General features: G+C 46.3%; 1 protein-coding gene across 6 annotated transcripts in view; it reads left to right on the top strand.

Moving 5' to 3' along the window:
- OGG1 (8-oxoguanine DNA glycosylase) overlaps positions 1-12,604 on the top strand; it is a 29,998-nt gene extending 17,394 nt beyond the window's left edge. For all 6 annotated transcript variants that reach the window (XM_088473268.1, XM_088473263.1, XM_088473264.1 and 3 more), the window contains 4 exons: positions 3,072-3,250; positions 3,472-3,619; positions 4,264-4,313; positions 11,072-12,604. In XM_088473268.1, coding sequence (XP_088329394.1) covers positions 3,072-3,250; positions 3,472-3,619; positions 4,264-4,313; positions 11,072-11,167 — 473 coding nt within the window. In that variant the 3' untranslated portion in view covers positions 11,168-12,604. The remainder of the gene's footprint in view (positions 1-3,071; positions 3,251-3,471; positions 3,620-4,263; positions 4,314-11,071) is intronic.
- Positions 12,605-17,423: the final 4,819 nt, after the last annotated feature.

The following is a 17,423-nucleotide window of genomic DNA, read 5'->3' as shown; positions in this document are numbered from 1 at the left end:
CTGATATGACTCTAAGAGTGCAGGATATATATATTTTTATTTATTTATTTATTTTATATTTATAGCATGCTGATCTGGTGCAGGAGTCTGACAAGTAAACTTACTATGTTGGCATTAACTCTTCCTTTCAAAGAGATTGCCTTCGCATGCAACTGTTATGTCTGTGGGTACGTGTGTATAAATACTGATATATTTCCTAATAATTGGGAAATACTGTTTTTTAGCCCTAACTGGGGTTATCACTACAGATATATTCCTTCTTTACTTGGGATAACTAATGCATTCTATGTACAGGTACCCTTCTCTGTATCGATTCTGGTACTCCATGTTATTGTCTTGTCGCATATCTCAATAAAATGGGTCTCTAGAGGGACCCTAGGTACATTTCCTATCAGTACATAAGGAATCCAGGTTCTCTACCATCCTTAGGGCTTAATTAGTTAAATTGCTTGAAGGCCTAGGGCCACCCGCTGATATAGGCAGGGTCAGGCCTGGATTGTATTAGATTGGTGGCCGTAATACGCACTTCACCATTATAAGGGTTAATGTAAGGCTGCTTACACTAGCAGACCGTATTTGGGGTAGATGTATAATCTTTATATGGATAAACATCCCTAATGGAACAAGCTCAGGTATAGAGTCCTGTTGTATAACCTTCTTGTCTCCACTAACGTTTTGCTTGTTTTCTACAGTATTTTCTACTGCAACATCTCCAGATTGAAGTCCGTGCTGTAGAGCATTTGTCTTAGACCGCTGAAGCTACTCTCTATCTCTGACGGGGCAGGTTGCTGTGAGTTGGAAAAGGTCAGTGACATTCTACATAGCGTCCAGAGGGTTTCTGGTCGCCCACAGGTAAGCGGGCTTACCTCACTAATGTCTCGGAAGAGACTCCTATTTCAGGCAACCTGACATTACATAGTGTTATTCTCTATTCCGCACCCTAGCTGCTGTCCTAGCAGCCATCCGCTCTTTTAATCAGTTGGCTCTAGTTTTTAGAGCGTTCCTGGTGTGTGGGTGCATAGTTCCAATATTGAGATTAGTGACACTATTCTACTAGAATCTGTTGGGTTCTGGACTGAAGAGCATCTATAGGCTAGTGCACATCTTTACATTAATTAAAGGGTGACAGGGGGCCTGGTGGGTTTTTCCGGTTCAGTATCTGTTGCTATTTCATCACATTGACGGGTGCCTTCATGGCTGTCCTAGTGCTCTAGCCTTACTGTATGGGATGCTTCCCTATATTGGTAGCTCTCCCTGGGTGGCTGTTGCATCTGTGCTGTTTAACTGCCAGGGTATCCTGGTTGTTTTCATACTATGTTCGGACCAGCAGTTGGTACTGACTACGCACTACCATCATGTTGGAAGTTGTCTGTCTGGGGTTTTGTTGCTGTGGTTTCTTTTCAGCTGCAGGGTTTCAGTCGCTGTTTTATCACTCTGTTTGAAGAATGGGTTGTTCTCCTGTCTGACCCTCTGAAAGGGATTGTAGTCTCAATCCTCTCGAAGCCGCCTCTGCCTCTTGCCCAGTGGGATCTCCAATTGTCGGAGATCTCTATGGTCTAACCCTTCCGCTGGTTAACAACCTTGTAGTAGTTGGACCTCCAGACTGGTTTAGGGCTGCTTCGGTCTTGACTTTTGCCTCCCAGTATACTCTTTATTAGGAGTCTGTGGACAGGATCAGTTCTGTATTTGTAGAATGGTATCGTTATACTTCTATCTATATGAGTTATGTTCACCGTGCTGGGATTCTGCTGTCTGCGACTGTGGCAGCTTCCTGTTTCTGGAGCTGGTACGGTTTTCTCGAGTTTTGTTCTTTGGTTACTGCCCTTCTCCTATGGCTTCGGGCTGGGGTTCTCTGCTCCCAACAGTCCGGCTTGGTCTGTTTTCAGCTGAGCTTACAGTGTTCTGATGCTTCTCACCTGAGGGTGTTTTCTCGCTAGCCGCTTTATTCCATTTGATTTATGCTGTACGTTGTGCAATTTCTGTGACTGTTCAGCAAGGAGTTCTGATTGTCTCCTGGCTCTACAACACTTGATCATCAGCTCTTGCCTTTCCGTTGGGCCTCCAGTTCTGTGCGGTCCCTGTTTCGGTTTGGCTGAAGGGTCGGCAAGTTCTCCGCGCTTCCCACCCGGGAGGTTGGCTTTGGGACGTCCCCACTGTCTTGAACTCCAGTGTCCCCTAGTGGATGAAGGAGAAAACAGGATTTTGGTACTTACCGATAAATCCCTTTCTCCGATTCCACAGGGGACACTGGACGCCCGCCCTGCGCTGCGTACCTGCCGTTTTGTTTGGTACCTTCTATAGTTGTGTGACTGCATGTTTTCCCTGCAGTGGGTTCCTTTGTTCTCCTTCAGTCGGTCTTGTTCCGTTCTGTGGTCTTCTCCTTCTCCTCGTTTTCCTGTTGTCCTCCGTCTCCTCTCGGGCTCAGTTCTTAAACTGGGGCTGATGGGGCATAGAGGGGGAGGAGCCAGTCACACTTCTAAATTATTTAAAGTGCCAGGCTCTGCTCTACCACCGTCTATACCCCACTGTCTTGAACTCCAGTGTCCCCTGTGGAATCGGAGAAAGGGATTTATTGGTAAGTACCAAAATCCTGTTTTTTATGCAGCGAACGACCAACGATGCGCGTTCCCGCATGGACGATAACGATATCTATGGTCGTCCATACATGCAGGCCAACTTGGACGATTTCATCACTATTTGCCTGTTCAGAGATGTGTACACCCAATATCGTTTGTACTGCAGAAAGTACAAGGGAAATTGTTCTGCGATATCGTTGGTTGTGCAGATCATACCGTGTGCTTTGGATGGGAGGTGTGTGTATGTGGAAATCAGTGTGAAGGACAGGAGTCAGTGATTTCATTGCCAGAAAGGAACCACCATGAGTAATTGTCCTGTAGTGCAGGCAGTAGACAAACAAGGCAAAGTCTGAAGCATTAAATTTGACCTGGGGCGCCCCAACCTGTGTTTATAAATGTGTATTTTACGGGGGAGTGCAGTACCTTCTTATAGCCTGCAGATGGTGCTATAGGCAATTGCTGATGTCTGTATGTCACTTCTTGTTGATGCTGCAGCTGATGACACAGAGGCCAAATTACGAGAGCTAGGATTCGGGTACAGAGCAAAGTTCGTCAGTGAGAGCGCACGGGCTATCCTACACAAGCACGGCCCTGATTGGTTGGAGAGCCTACGCCTGGTGCCCTATAGAGAGGCAAGGTCCGCACTGTGTGCCTTACCAGGGGTTGGAGCCAAAGTGAGTATACTGTTTTTGGTCACTGTACTCCAGGTAGCACTTTGGTAAAGGGGTTCTCTGCGCGTTGTCAGCATAGCTGGAGCTGAATATAGAGAATGTGGATCCCTAAGGCAGGGCCCCCTTACCAAAGCACTGCATGGAGGTGACTTCCTAAATGGCTGATTGTTTTTAATTCACTGCAGCCTCTTGGGAACACAGTCATACTCAGTGTTTTCTTCTAGGTTGCGGATTGCGTTTGCCTGATGGCCCTAGATAAATCTGAGGCTGTACCTGTGGACACCCACGTCTGGCAAATCGCTAAGAGAGACTATTTGCCTCAGCTCGGCCAGGGTAACAAGAGCCTCACTGACCGGGTGTATCGGGAGATTGGTAAGGGCGTGGAGATAATAAATCTTTGATGTTCCAAGTACTTTGTATTAGTTGAATGCTGTATATGTTCCATGAAATCCTATCTTTAGAGCTCGGTGCTTTGTAGAGAACGTTAAGGCATATGAAAGTGAACTATGTCCGTGAAACATGCTCTGAGAACTCGAAACGTACTGGTCATCCAGGCAGCCTTTTTGTGAGCTGACCCCAACCTTTCAATTAACTACGGACCCCACTAAGGCATGTGATGTCATTTGGCAGTAGTGCCACTGTGTTGTCATGAATACACGTTGAGCCGCCACTGGGTATCTTTCACAGATAATAATACTTTTTGGTGCGTGTTTTTTGCTCCTCTTATTTCATTTATATTAGATTTGGGGGTATATTTACTATTGGGCGGTTTGTCATTGTCAACATTAAGCGGTAGTTTTAAAGCTGCAACAGAAATAAATGCTGAGCCAGACAGGTTTAACATTTATCTCTGTTGCCGCTTTAAATGCATCGGTCAAAGCCGGTGATGATTTGCATGTTTGACAAACCGCCTGTTAGTAAATATACCTCCTGGAGAGCAAATAGTGAGACTAATTCTGAGAGCGGAGAGCTCATATTTGGGCTCTAATCTTCCTTTCTATCTTGTCTTCCTGCAGGAGATTATTTTCACAGCCTGTGGGGTCCCTACGCTGGTTGGGTCCAGGGAGTAAGTTCACTTTTCTTATTACAGTAATATTCTGTCTCATTGTTTGTTTGTTTTATTTTAATCCAGTAGCCATTATTGCAGTATACGTACATATAATATGTTATTGCGGGCTACAAACTTAAACGTAACATATTTCTGCATAATTAAATTATGCTCCTGAGGAAGCTGGAGGTACTTTGAGCCAGCGAAACGCGTTGAGTTTATAGACCCTGGGACACCCCTATTCTTTGCTGGTACCACGTATGCTGTGGAATCTTCATCCCTGTTTACTTTGGCACTATTAACATTTTCCGGTGGACTACCACAGCCCTGCAAAATTATCATTATGGCTGCTGCATGCTGCCAAGGACTGTGACAACTTGCGAACTTAACCGGTAATTACATTGCCTAAGGGATACAAATAATTTCATCATATCATATGCAGCATTTGATTTGTCATAATCTGGAGGGAGTACCCATTAAGGACTAATTCATTGGTTCTAATACTTTTTCATTTTTTAATATTTTTTATATTTTGTGGCTACATCAATCATGCACATGTTTTTATACATATAGATGATGTTTTTTTAGGATTATTGTCTAATAAATTGTTTTTTATCAGGATATCAACTGTCCATTGATATATTTTTCATATATACATCAGCGCTGGTATTTCTTTATTTATTTGTATTACTCTTTTTTAGGGGCTTACATCCCCTCTATACCAGCAGCTCTCTGACAGCGCTCGGTATTTGTGTGTTTTTATTTATATATTTCTGCATAATTACTTTATATTTGCAGGACTTTAAAAAGTAAATAAACGGTGGCTGGTAGGCGAAAAGATCTTTCTATTGTTGCTTTAGGACTTGTCCCCACTCATACGTAGACATCTTCTGGCTCAGAAATGCTCTAAGGTCTTTTTTTGCATTCCCCATATTTCTGAGATCTCCCCACAGTTCTGTCAGTATAAGGGGAATCTGGGGAGTGTGAAGGCCGTTTTGTGATGTAGAGGTTTTGACTCCTTGTCTTGCAGTAATAACCAATCACTTTTCAGTTTTATCACTGATTCCAGGGCAGGGGTGGGGAACCTTTTTTCTGGCAAGGGCCATTTTGATATATATAACATGGTACGCAATCGGGAAGCCGACTGCCTAAATACCGGCAGCCGGCTTCCCGACTGTCATATCCCGGCAAGGATGAAATGCCGGGCGTCTAGATGTAGACGCCCGGCATTTCCCCGACGCCGGGAGACCGGCGCCCGGCATCCCGATTGTATTGATGCCGGGCACCGCGAGCGGACAGCCGCGGGGGGGGGGGGGGGTAGGTTTAGGGCTCCCGGGGGGGACTTAGGGTTAGGCACCCCCCCCCGGGAGGGTTAGGGTTAGGCTAGGGGGAGGGAGGGTTAGGGTTAGGCACCCTGGGGGGGACTTAGGGTTAGGCACCCCCCCGGGGGACTTAGGTTTAGGCAGCGGGGAAGGGGGTGGTTAGGCACTTAGAGGGGGGATTAGGTTAGGCACTTGGGAGGGAGGTTAGGGTTAGGCACCCCTAAGGAGGGTTAGGGGGGTTAGGTTAGGTTAGACAATACTTACCTATCCACGATCAGGATTTCCAGCGCTCTCGGGCTTCCGCTGCCGGGAACTCTGCTGATGTCGGGCTGCCGCTGCCAGTAATCGAACCGCCGGCCATGCGGCCGGTGGTATTTCATACCAATTCCTATAACATTATTCGCGGGCCCGGTGCAGGCCACGCCCCCTCCGTGTGATGTCACATGGGTGCGAGGCCACAATCGCCAGTGATTACAGCAATGCATGGAGCATCCCGAGGATGCTCCGGGGAGCTGTAAGGGCAGCGGTGTGACCGTCTGAAGTGTCCTAAGGACGCTCCAGGCAGCACTGCTGCATAGATACTGGCTGTAGGGTAACCAGATGAGACTAGCAGAAAAAAAGCTCAGAGGGCTAAACCAAATGATTCCGAGGGCCTTATACGACCCATGGGCCTGAGGTTCCCCATCCCTGTTCTAGGGTAACTGCTTGTAGGATTTGCAATGCCCCCTGTGCCGCTACCTTCCACGGGAGCTAAAGCTTATCAGATCCACCTCCATGCTCCATGCTCAATGGCTGGCGATGTGTCCTGTTCTCCATAGTATCTTTTTTGGCTGTGGCTAGAAAGTTGCATTCTGCATTCATTGTTCCGGAGAACTTTGTCCCAGATAAGTTTTTCCAGCTTTGGACCTTATTCAGCGATGGCTGGTACTGTAGCAGCCGCTCTCTCACAATAGCGGTTACAGGAATATGCAAATACTAATCTCTGCATCCTTTTGTGCTCTTAGGCGTGATGGAGCGTATGAGCACTGAGACGTCTGCTTTTAGGCTGCGTAGTCTGTGCATTTGTGATGGAGATTGCGACACTTCCATAACACGCCCATGAAACGGCCCCTTATTACGTTCACTTTAGGTCACCTCCCAGTCTCCACCCTGAGATCGCAAACCCTCATCTCAAGTGTTAGTGATACCATACACAATTGCGAACGATATTGCACACATTGGCCCGCACGTGCGCAGTAAGGGTCGTCTAGACTTTTCACGCATGTGCAGGAGCAAAACGTCGCTCTACTGTGTAAATATCGGCCCTGCGCCCAGCTCTGAATCAGTGCTAAGTGCTGTGTTGTAATGAATTATTGGGCAATTCCCCAATGCAGTAGTGCTGTAGGTTCGACCTGTGGACAGTGGGCCGTTGTCCCCTAAACCTGTACTTGAGATCCTTTGCCGTGATTAGAAGGATCCCAGTCTCTTATGTACCAGTTTGCCAGCAGTTCTATCAGAGATTTTCCTTGATCTATCAGATCTTCCTTTCAGTGTAGCAGTTCCCTATCATTCCTGTTTGCTAATGAAGTTTCTGAGGTTTTAAAATTCCACTTTGCTAATAGCTTCTCGGCTTTGCACAGTAACTGACAATTATCTTTATTCTGGCGTCCCCAGTCAGCCGCTCAGATGGGCCCATTGTTGAGCAGAGACACAACAGCTCCGGGATCCTCTTAGTGTGGGATTCATTTACAGCCTAACAAGTCTGTTGTGTTCTGAGGCCATGGTTTTGGCACGCAGCACATTCACTGCCACATTTTGATATGTTAAGTTCATTGACCAGTAATTAGGTGTAAAGGGGCCTGGTCCTCAGTTGGGAGTAAAGCAAAAAAAAAAAAAGAAAAGTAACTGAGCTCTTGGGCATCAGATTGCAATGTAAGGGGGGCAAATACATTTATTATCTTTGAATGCAGGGTAAATACTGGCTGCTTTTGCATGTAGCCCACAAATGCTGAACAGGATTGTTATATTTTGTTGACAGTAATCATGTCGATGGTCATAATGTTGTAATGGTCATACTGTCAACATTGATCATGTCGACAACTTCATTTACATGTTGATAAAACAGTGTGTCCCAGTGCAGCACTCACTTACCTGGTATGGGATCTCCAAGCGCTCCAGCAGTGTCTTCTGAGTCCTGTGGTCAGCTAATAGTGACTTCTGGCGGTGAGCAGCGGTAACCCCTAACCCTCCCCTCCCGCAGCCTAACCCTAACCCTCCGCCTAGTGCTTAAACCTATTCTTCCCATAGCTTAGCCCTCCACCTAGTACTTAGCCTTATCCTTCCCGTAGCCTAGCCCTCCATCTAGTGCTTAACCCTGTCCATCCCATAACCCTCCCCTCCGCAGCCTGATCCTAACCCTCCCCTCCCGCAGCCTGATCCTAACCCTCCACCTAGTGCCTAACTCTCCCCTCCTGCAACCTAATCCTAACCCTCCCCTCCCACAGCCTAACCCTATCCTTCTATCTAGTTCCTGACCCTAGCCTTCCTGTTCTGTAGCCTAACCCTCCCCTTCCGCAGCCTAACCCTAACCATTCACTACCACAGTCTAACCCTAACTCTCTACCTAGTTCCTATTCCCTTCCTGCCCTGTAGCCTAACCCTCTCTTCCCACACCCTTACCCTCTATCTAGTTCCTGAACCTAGCCCTCCACCTAGTGCCTAACTCTAACCCTCTATCTAGTTCCCGACCCTAGCCTTCCTGTCTCCTAACCATCCCCTACCGCAGCCTAACCCTCTACCTAGTTCCTATCCCTATACTTCCTGCCCTGTAGCCTAACCCTCTCCTCCCACAGCCTTACCCTAATCCACCACACAGTGCCTAACCAGATCCTTCCCATCCCGTAGCCTAACCCTCCCGCAGCCTAACCCTAGCCCTCCACCTATTGCCTAACCCTCCATCTATTGCCTAACCCTAACCGTCTCTTCCCGAAGCCTAACCCTCCATCTATTGCCTAACCTTCTCGTCCCGTAGTCTAATCCTAACCTTCCACCTATTGCCTAACCATAACCTTCCCATCGTGTAGCCTAACCCTAGCCCTCCACCTATTGCTTATCCCTCTCGTCCCGTAGCCTAACCCTTCTGTCCTGCAGCCTAACCCTAACCTCCCCGTCCTGCAGCCTAACCTTGACCTTCCAGTCCCGCAACCTAACCCTGACCTTCTACTCTATACAGAATGTCAACACTTCACATGTTCACATTCTGCAGATGTTGAAATGTCCTATATTGACATTTTAACAATGTCAACATAACTGTTGATATTGTGGTGTCGACATAATGGCTGTGGACATAGTGACTGCATCCCATACTGGACACCTTTTTTTTTTGTTTACACTGCCATTTACATTTGCACACGCCCCTTACCGACCCTAAATCTCTTTGTACATCTGCCCACCCTGCAGTGCAGCCTGGTCTTACTAAGTTGCACAGTTATGTTCATTATTGGGCCCAAGCCGAGTAGAAACAAGTCGGTTGCAGATGGCCTTACACTATGTAACTAAATGCGGATTAGGGCCTCATTCAGACGCAATAGCGATGTTTTTCACAAATAAAGCTTTTTTTTTTTTGCCACCGCGCAAGGTATATTACCGCAGTCGCACGCTGTGAGTCTTTATCCGCAGTGCGATTTACAAACAGGGAGTGCATGGCGCCGCAGATCGACCGTTTCTGCGGGGGGTGTCACTTCCTGCATCTGTGATCCTGAACGCAGGTAACAGAGCTCCAGCGTCTCAGTTATGGCGGCCATTCTGAGTGGCCATAGACTTACTCATGGAAGTGATGTTTGCATGATCTGCATCTGATGCCGCAAACGTGTACGTGGTAGCGGACAGCTATGATGGCTGCGGTGGGCGTCTCCGTACAAGTCCCGGGGGCTGTTTTAGTGGTTTATTTTCGCAGATTCTCAGCTGCGGCAGTAATAGCGTAAGGTCAGACTCAGGCCCATAGATCAGTGTGCGTCTATGTAACTGTACTACCCCTATCCATACACTTATTGGTCCACAGCAATCCTCATTATCAGCGCACACCTTCACCAATCTTATACTTAGCGCAAGAGCTCTGTATGAAAACAGAAAGCTCTCTGCATAAGCACAATTCTACCTACCCTGCAGTTCTCTCAACATGCTGTTTCTAAACTGAGCGTCCGGTTGCCATCTAGTTATTGCCCTTTCAACGTGCAAGTCCAGATGTGACTAAGTTATGGACGACTCAGCTCGTATGTCTTGCTTTAAATTTGTAGACTGCAGTAATGCTGGCAATCGATGGTTTGATGGTGATGCTAGATGGCTTTTGCCATCAGTGGCTGGGTTCCGATGGTTCCACGGTTCATCAGTGGACGACACGGCAGAGTTTTAGACAAAGGTTTTCAAACATTCTGCTCTCGTCCTATAGTGAGCTCAGTACAGAACCAGTTTAACGGGCAGATGGACGTCTGTTTTATTTCATTGTAAATTAACGCTCCATAGTCTCCGAGCAGCGAATGGATCAGTTGTGATGATTATTAGTAAAAAGAAGATAAAGGGCCTGATTCAGAGCCGTTCGCTATTTGCGGTCGTTCGTTCAAAAACAAGGGGTGGCTATTCAAATGATCCGTTCGCAAATTGCAGTCTGTTCACACCTCTAAGTCTGAACGAGCGAGCAAAACATACGCTCGTTTATTTCTTAAAAACGCCCCCTGGCCGCTCGCACCATACGTCATGTCCGCTATTTATTAGATTAATCGAGTACATCGAACAGAATATGAACTGCTCGCTATTCTTGTGGTTGGTTTTTTCAACCGCTATTTTGCGAGCAGTTCTGAGTTAAAAAAAACCAAGGGACGTGGTCATTGACGCTGCTGTATTAATTATGCACACCCATAAAACGCCCGTTTTGACCTTTAAGCACTCCTGCGTTCGGATCTCCACTCCCCATTTTCAAGCACCTTCCCCTGTTACCACCCACATACGCCTCATTCTGTCACTCAAAATAGCAGGCACTCGCTATATTGCGTACAAATGGTTTTCGGCCGCACTGACTGGTTCGCGCATGCGTACTAAAAACCGTACGCATGCGCAGATGTGCGAACATCGCTCGGAACGAGCGTACTGCCGATAGCGAGTGGCTCTGAATGAGGGCCAGAGTCGAGTATTAATTAACATAGAACATACATATTTATAACCAGTAGGTGTCGCTGTTACTACTGCTGGAATCATCTAAAACTTCCAGAACATCAAATCAATAACACAGAATACACAGGATCTATATAAATAATTGTTAATAAAGATAAATGAAATAGTAACATTTTAAATAACAACCTTGCTGAATAAAATGTAACTTTATAGTTTTAAAACCTCTTTTCATGCTTATTTTGAGTAATAATAATAAATGTGTAGAGTTTTCGCAGTAAACTTACTTTGTGTAATTCTCTTACTTCCCAGGTCTTATTCTGCGCTGACCTGAAGAGATTCCAGAGACCAGGAGAACCCCCTAAACCTAAGACCAAATCTAAGAAGAAACTGAAAGCGGAAAGCTGAGCCAGAGGGTCTATATATTTTTTTATAAATGCGAACCAGATGATCAATTATATTGTCTTTTTGTAAGTTTTATCAGCTTATTGTATTCCTGGGTGTCAGATGGATGTCATTAGAACCATGATATTGTACAGCTCTAAAGAACAATATTTGTTTCTTTTTTACGCTCAAAGCACATTTACCTACTCTCCCAGAATTTGCGGGAGGCTCCTAAATTTGCTGTTAGCCCCCCTCCCCGCCCCTGGGAGAGTGGCCGGATCCCCCGCATACCACCCACAGTGGGCAGGATGGGGAGATAATTGCCGGGAATCGCGGCTCCGTATGGAGAGGGTAGGTTTACATGATGCATAATTTAGCCCCACCCCCTTCCTGCAGATTTGCCGCAGTTTGCCGTGATGTTCCTAGGTCATTAGGCTCCGTCCCCGAAGTGGCGAGCTGTGTCTCCTTTCAGGGCTTGTCCCAGAGAGATTTAAAAAGTTACTGTGCTGGTGTGTCCCTGTCACAAACACTGATCAATTGTAACGATAGTAGATATCCCATGTATTTAATAAAAATTAGCATCAATACAAATACATACATGAACACAAGACAATATCAATAGGACTAAACCACAAATACATAATTATATATAAAGTGGCTACTAATATGACACAATGTTAGCTCATAAATAAATAGATACATGAACGGGGCTCTATCCACTATTCCTAAATGGGCTCCATCTGAGCAGGTGTCATCAGGACTCCTCCAATTGCTCCAAGTACACTTGCAGGCCATGACTGTTTAAATAATATATGTTTATAAACATTTTTTACTTACATCAAGTGTTGGATTTCTTTCATACCATGGTTGCCAATCCGTGAATGACATTTATTTATATATGGGACACTGTTGTCACACAATCCCCATTGGATACCACTGTGGTTCATTTATCTATTTATTTATGTGTCATATTAGTACAGGTTGAGTCTCCCATATCCAAATATTCCGAAATACGGAATTATTTTGGCATGACACAGATAATGAAACCTTGGATTTTTGATGGTTCAATGTACACAAACTTGTCTAAGGCACAAATTATTACAAATATTGTACAAAATTACCTTCAGGCTGTGTGTATAAGGTGTATATGAAACATAAATGAATTTCATGTATGTACACAAACTTTGTTCGAGCCACAAAATTATTGAAAATATTGTATAAAATGACCTGCAGGCTGTGTATAAGGTGTATATAACACATAAATGCATTCTGTGTGTATATTTGGGTCCCATTCCCAATATATTTCATTATGATATGCAAATATTCCAAAATACGGAATATTCCGCTATCCAAAATATCCCTGGTCCCAAACATTTTGGATATCGGAGACTCAACCTGTAGCCACTTTATATACAATTAGGCATTTGTGGTTTAGTCCTATTGTTATTGTCTTGTGTTCATGTATGTATTTGTATTGATGCTAATTTTTATTAAATACATGTGATATCTACTATCGTTACAATTGATCAGTGTTTCTGACGGGGACACACCAGCGCAGTATTTATTTATTATTATTTTGTACACTTTTGAGGCTGGCATACCTCTTTTGTACTGCTGCAGGGTGCCTCCAATTCAACAGTTTCACACAGGTCCATTACCTTCCGTGTTTCTTTGCTGAGATTTAAAAAGTTGTCAAGTATGGTTTAAATACGTTAATTTAATTAATTAAAAAAAAAAAAGTCAACAAATGTGAGCAGGTCCTTTAGTCCCATTCCTGCGCCAGTCATTTATATCACGAGTCAGTTTTGGCAGCAGCATTGTTTGTGGCAGGAAGAGCAGAAGATAAATTCTGTATTGGGGAGTGTTGTGTATTGGCTTAGGAGAATAATGTCTGATCAGGCGATATAAATCCACTTCTGCAAGTCCGGGCTTGTTCAGGATCAAACCTCATTATAAATAGAGAAGATGACTGACCTAGTTTACAGATTAACTCACTTGGATGCGAAATCTACTTTCTCCAAACCTATTTCAATCCTTAAAACCAATCCATCCTAAAAAATAAATGTATGGGCTAAATCAGGCTTGCCCATAGGCAAACGCAGGGGGGGTTTCCATCTGCCTGGAAACCCCCCTCCCCAGCCCACACAATGACCACAGTAGAAATAGTAATATAATAGATTGTTACTAGTGCTGCATGTTCTTCTCAGTATCACAAATGAAATAATTAGCACCACTCGTGGATCTTTTAACATGTATTAGACAGTAATAAATAACCTGTGCACCAACTAGGAGATCTGGAAAACATGCACTGTTAGGGATGTGCTACTATAGAGCCCAATCTGTACATATATGTCCAGGGAAGTGCTAAGTTATTCTGCCGCTCCCCCAGACTCCCGATTTTGCTCTGATACTCTGGAATGGTGCCCACATCTAAAATAAATACAATCAGCTCAGGCAGGATGCCCTACTGCCGCATCTGGCTTATTGTGATCGCTGGTCCTGTATATTCTGGAATTATGATACACAATACACATTGTATGATGCCTTTTAAAATTGGTTGAGTACTAATTCCACCCTCTTCATGGACTGGCCACACTTGCTCTAAAATCAAGCATTTGGAAACCCCCCTCTAGAAATCCTGCGTTTGCCACTGTTGCCTACCCTCCCGATTTGGTCGGGAGCCTTCCCCCCCCCCCCCTGTAAAGGCAGGCAAGCCTCCCGGCCGCCACCTGCCCCCCCAGACTACTACATGAAACCCCTGCAACAGGGGGGGGGCCCCGATGATGCGATTCAGTATTTTTGGCATTCTGAAGAGGGGGCGGGGCCACAATGATGCGGTCACACCCTGGCTCTGCACCCATACGGAGTCAGTGCCCAGCCACGCCCCCCACTGTATGCAGGCATTCAGCTCCCTCCCGGAAGGAGAGAGCTGAATATCGGCAAGTATGGGTTAAATGCATACAGCCTACTTTGTTGATCCAAGTGCAGATGGATTGTAGCTTTATCATGGCTTTACCCGCTACCGTAAAATGCCTTCTCGGCAGCTGGGCCATAGCGTGATGCATTATGGGAGAGTAGGCAAGTATGGTTATGTGTATACTATACCTATATCTCTCTGTACAAGTGTATGTATATATATCGGGATTGTTGCCTATCTGCCTTTGCGCTAGTGACTTCGGACCTGCACCCGTCAGTAGCTGCCGTATTCTGGATTATGGAGGATTATCGCACAGGAACAAGACTGACATAGGGCTCTGAGAGGATCATGACTGGAGTATGTGTCTATGCTTGCCGAGTTAGGGTGTCTAGAATTTGTTAACATGCTAAAATATAGCGATTAAACAGTATACACTACATTAGACACATGGAAAAAGAATATAAAGGAATACCAATATAAGTATATGTCATACAGATTTGTGTTGATCTGTGATTCTCAAACTGTGTCTCGGTGATATAACTGGTTCCTGATGAATTGATGGACCACAGTCTGCTGCTATTGGTTTAGCGCACAATATGGCTGCCTCCGCTGGGCAGGAGAAGGGTGTCCTGTAATTAGTGCCATTTTTCCCTGACATTTTATTTTTTTTTCATTATTTAGCTGCAATTATTTAGGGCTGGAGGGCTATAAAAATGACCATATTATGTGCCCTTTTAGGGAGAATTCAATTACCCATAGTAAATTACAACGAGCAATAACAGGAGGTAGCCTCGGGCTTTAGCACCCAAGGCTATTCAATTAGCCTCCCGAATTTGCCCGATAGCTGTGTTAATGCCCATTAAATGAACGTGTTAACGGGCTTTAACACTGGTTATCGGGCGTTAACACACAGAATTCGTGTAAAGTACGCCGATTTGTGCGTTAACTGGCTGTTATCACCTGATAACTGCAGGGTTAACGCAGATTTCTTTTGGGTCTCGGGAGACCTAAAAAGAAATCCCAGATAAGCAGGGATAATTGCTCGAATTAATCAGCGCAGTCTCCTGGTGCATCCTGATCGCATCGCATTGTAACTTAGATGCTTTTTCGGCAAAAAAAAAAAAACCCGCCCGGCCCTAGCAGAGTCTCGTGGGACCTGGTGGCTTACTCACCATCCAAAATGAACCACTCTTAAGGTGGGTGCACACCTGACAGATATATCTCCAGATGATGGTCGTTCATACCCACTGAACGACCATCATCTGCAAGCTGCAGTGGGGCCCGGGGGGCGAGTAGGGGGCATGGCCTAATCGCGGATGGCGTGGCCACGCCCCTTTTTTTATTTTTAAAAATACATTTGCAGCACTGGGGAGGGAGACGCTGTGTGCCCCTCAGCCCGGCGCACAGCCAATCGGGGGTACGATCAGCGTGATCGCTTCCCCCTTTGGCATAGGAGACTGCTCGGGCTGCTGCTTTAGCAGCCTCGGACCGTCTCCCAGTGCAGCCCAGCACACAGCAGCGTGTGCTGGGCTGCTGTGGATGGGGAGCTGTGCCGGACCCGGGTAAGTAGTACCCGCTAGGGGCTCCCCCACCCCTCTCTGCACCCCTATGTACGGGCGATCGGCTGATCACACGCACACTTGCCGATGGACAGATATGTCTGCATTGTTTGTTCTGTCTGATATGTCTGTACACACTGGCCGACGGGGGGACGATATATTAGCCGATCAAAAGTAATTGTATTACACCAACGTTTCAGAGCCCAACGGGTTAATAAAAGAGCGTGATTGACGCTTGTTTGTCTATATATATATATATATACATATATATACACACTGTCTACTTCTCAGCTATAATTACTATATACACTTATTTGACTGTCACGACACCAGTATAATCATTATGTTTGCTCGATGTGTCTGTCACTGTGACATTGACAATCTGTCACGTTATCATACTTGTTTGTTATTTTATGCTGTTACCTAAGGACTGTTACATAATCAGACCTAACCTATGTTTATATAATAGACAGGTTACACTAGAACCAGACCCACGCAGACTGGACATCAAATCAGACCATGCAGGACAGTCCTGCGGTTACCAAAGGCAACCTTCAGTGCACGGTACATTTTCCTAGAACGTTGGACAATGCATAGGATGGATTTAATGGACTGGGGAACCATACATAAAAGGAGCATCGGTGCTTTATGCTAAAAACATGTAGGGGCAGGGCAGGGGTGTATCTAGGAATCCGAGCGCCCCAGGCAAACTAATGGACTGGCGCCCCCCTCCCCGCATAATTTCTGAATAATTACACTATACATTAAATAAGTGCTTAAAATGATTCCCCAGCTACCCCCCTATGCAGTGCCCCCAGTAGCGGCCACCCCCTATACAGTGCCCCTAGTAGTTACCCCCCCTCCCATACAGTGCCCCCAGTAGTAATCCCCCCTATGCTGCATTGCTCCCAGTAGTAGTCCCCCCTATACAGTGCCCCCAGTAGTAATCCCCCCTATGCTGCATTACTCCCAGTAGTAGTCCTCCCTATACAGTGCCCCCAGTAGTAATCCCCCCTATGCTGCATTACTCCCAGTAGTAGTCCCCCCTATACAGTGCCCCCAGTAGTAATCCCCCCTATGCTGCATTACTCCCAGTAGTAGTCCCCCCTATACAGTGCCCCCAGTAGTAATCCCCCCTATGCTGCATTGCCCCAGTAGTCGTCCCCCCTATACAGTGCCCCCAGTAGTAATCCCCCCTATGCTGCATTACTCCCAGTAGTAGTCCCCCCTATACAGTGCCCCCAGTAGTAATTCCCCCTATGCTGCATTGCCCCCAGTAGAAGTCCCCCCTATGCTGCATTGCCCCCAGTAGTAGTCGTTCCCCCTATTTAGTGCCACCAGTAGCACCCCGCCCCCCATAAAGTGCCCCCAGTAGCGGCCACAACCCCCCATAAAGTGCCCCCGGTAGCAGCCACCAATTATACAGTGCCCCCTAGTGAAAAAATAGGCAGGGCCCCCCTGGGATGATGGCATAAACCAAGGAAGGCTGAACCTTAATGGAGGGGCACAGGGCAGGGAAGGCTGGACCTGGGGGGCAGAGGACAGAGAGGGCTGAATCTGGGGGGCACAGGACAGGGAGGGCTGAACCTATTGGGGTAACAGGGATGGCTAGACATGGTGGGGGGTGGCACAGGGCAGGAGAACTGGACCTTAATGGGCGGGCACAGGACAGGGTCAGGAGCTTTGTACCTGGTTGCAGCTGGCACACGACACCGGCAGACAGGTATGGAGGAGAAATGGCACTGGCGGTATTTTGAATATGGCGCCGGGCACAAGCCAATCAGAGCTCGCAGAACGGCATGCC

Source organism: Taudactylus pleione, unplaced genomic scaffold (assembly GCF_031769625.1).
Source record: "Taudactylus pleione unplaced genomic scaffold, aTauple2 ptg000133l, whole genome shotgun sequence".
Classification (NCBI taxonomy): Eukaryota; Metazoa; Chordata; class Amphibia; order Anura; family Myobatrachidae; genus Taudactylus; species Taudactylus pleione.
The sequence above is the reverse complement of the archived record's forward strand: the minus strand, read 5'-3'. Positions and strand labels throughout refer to the sequence as shown.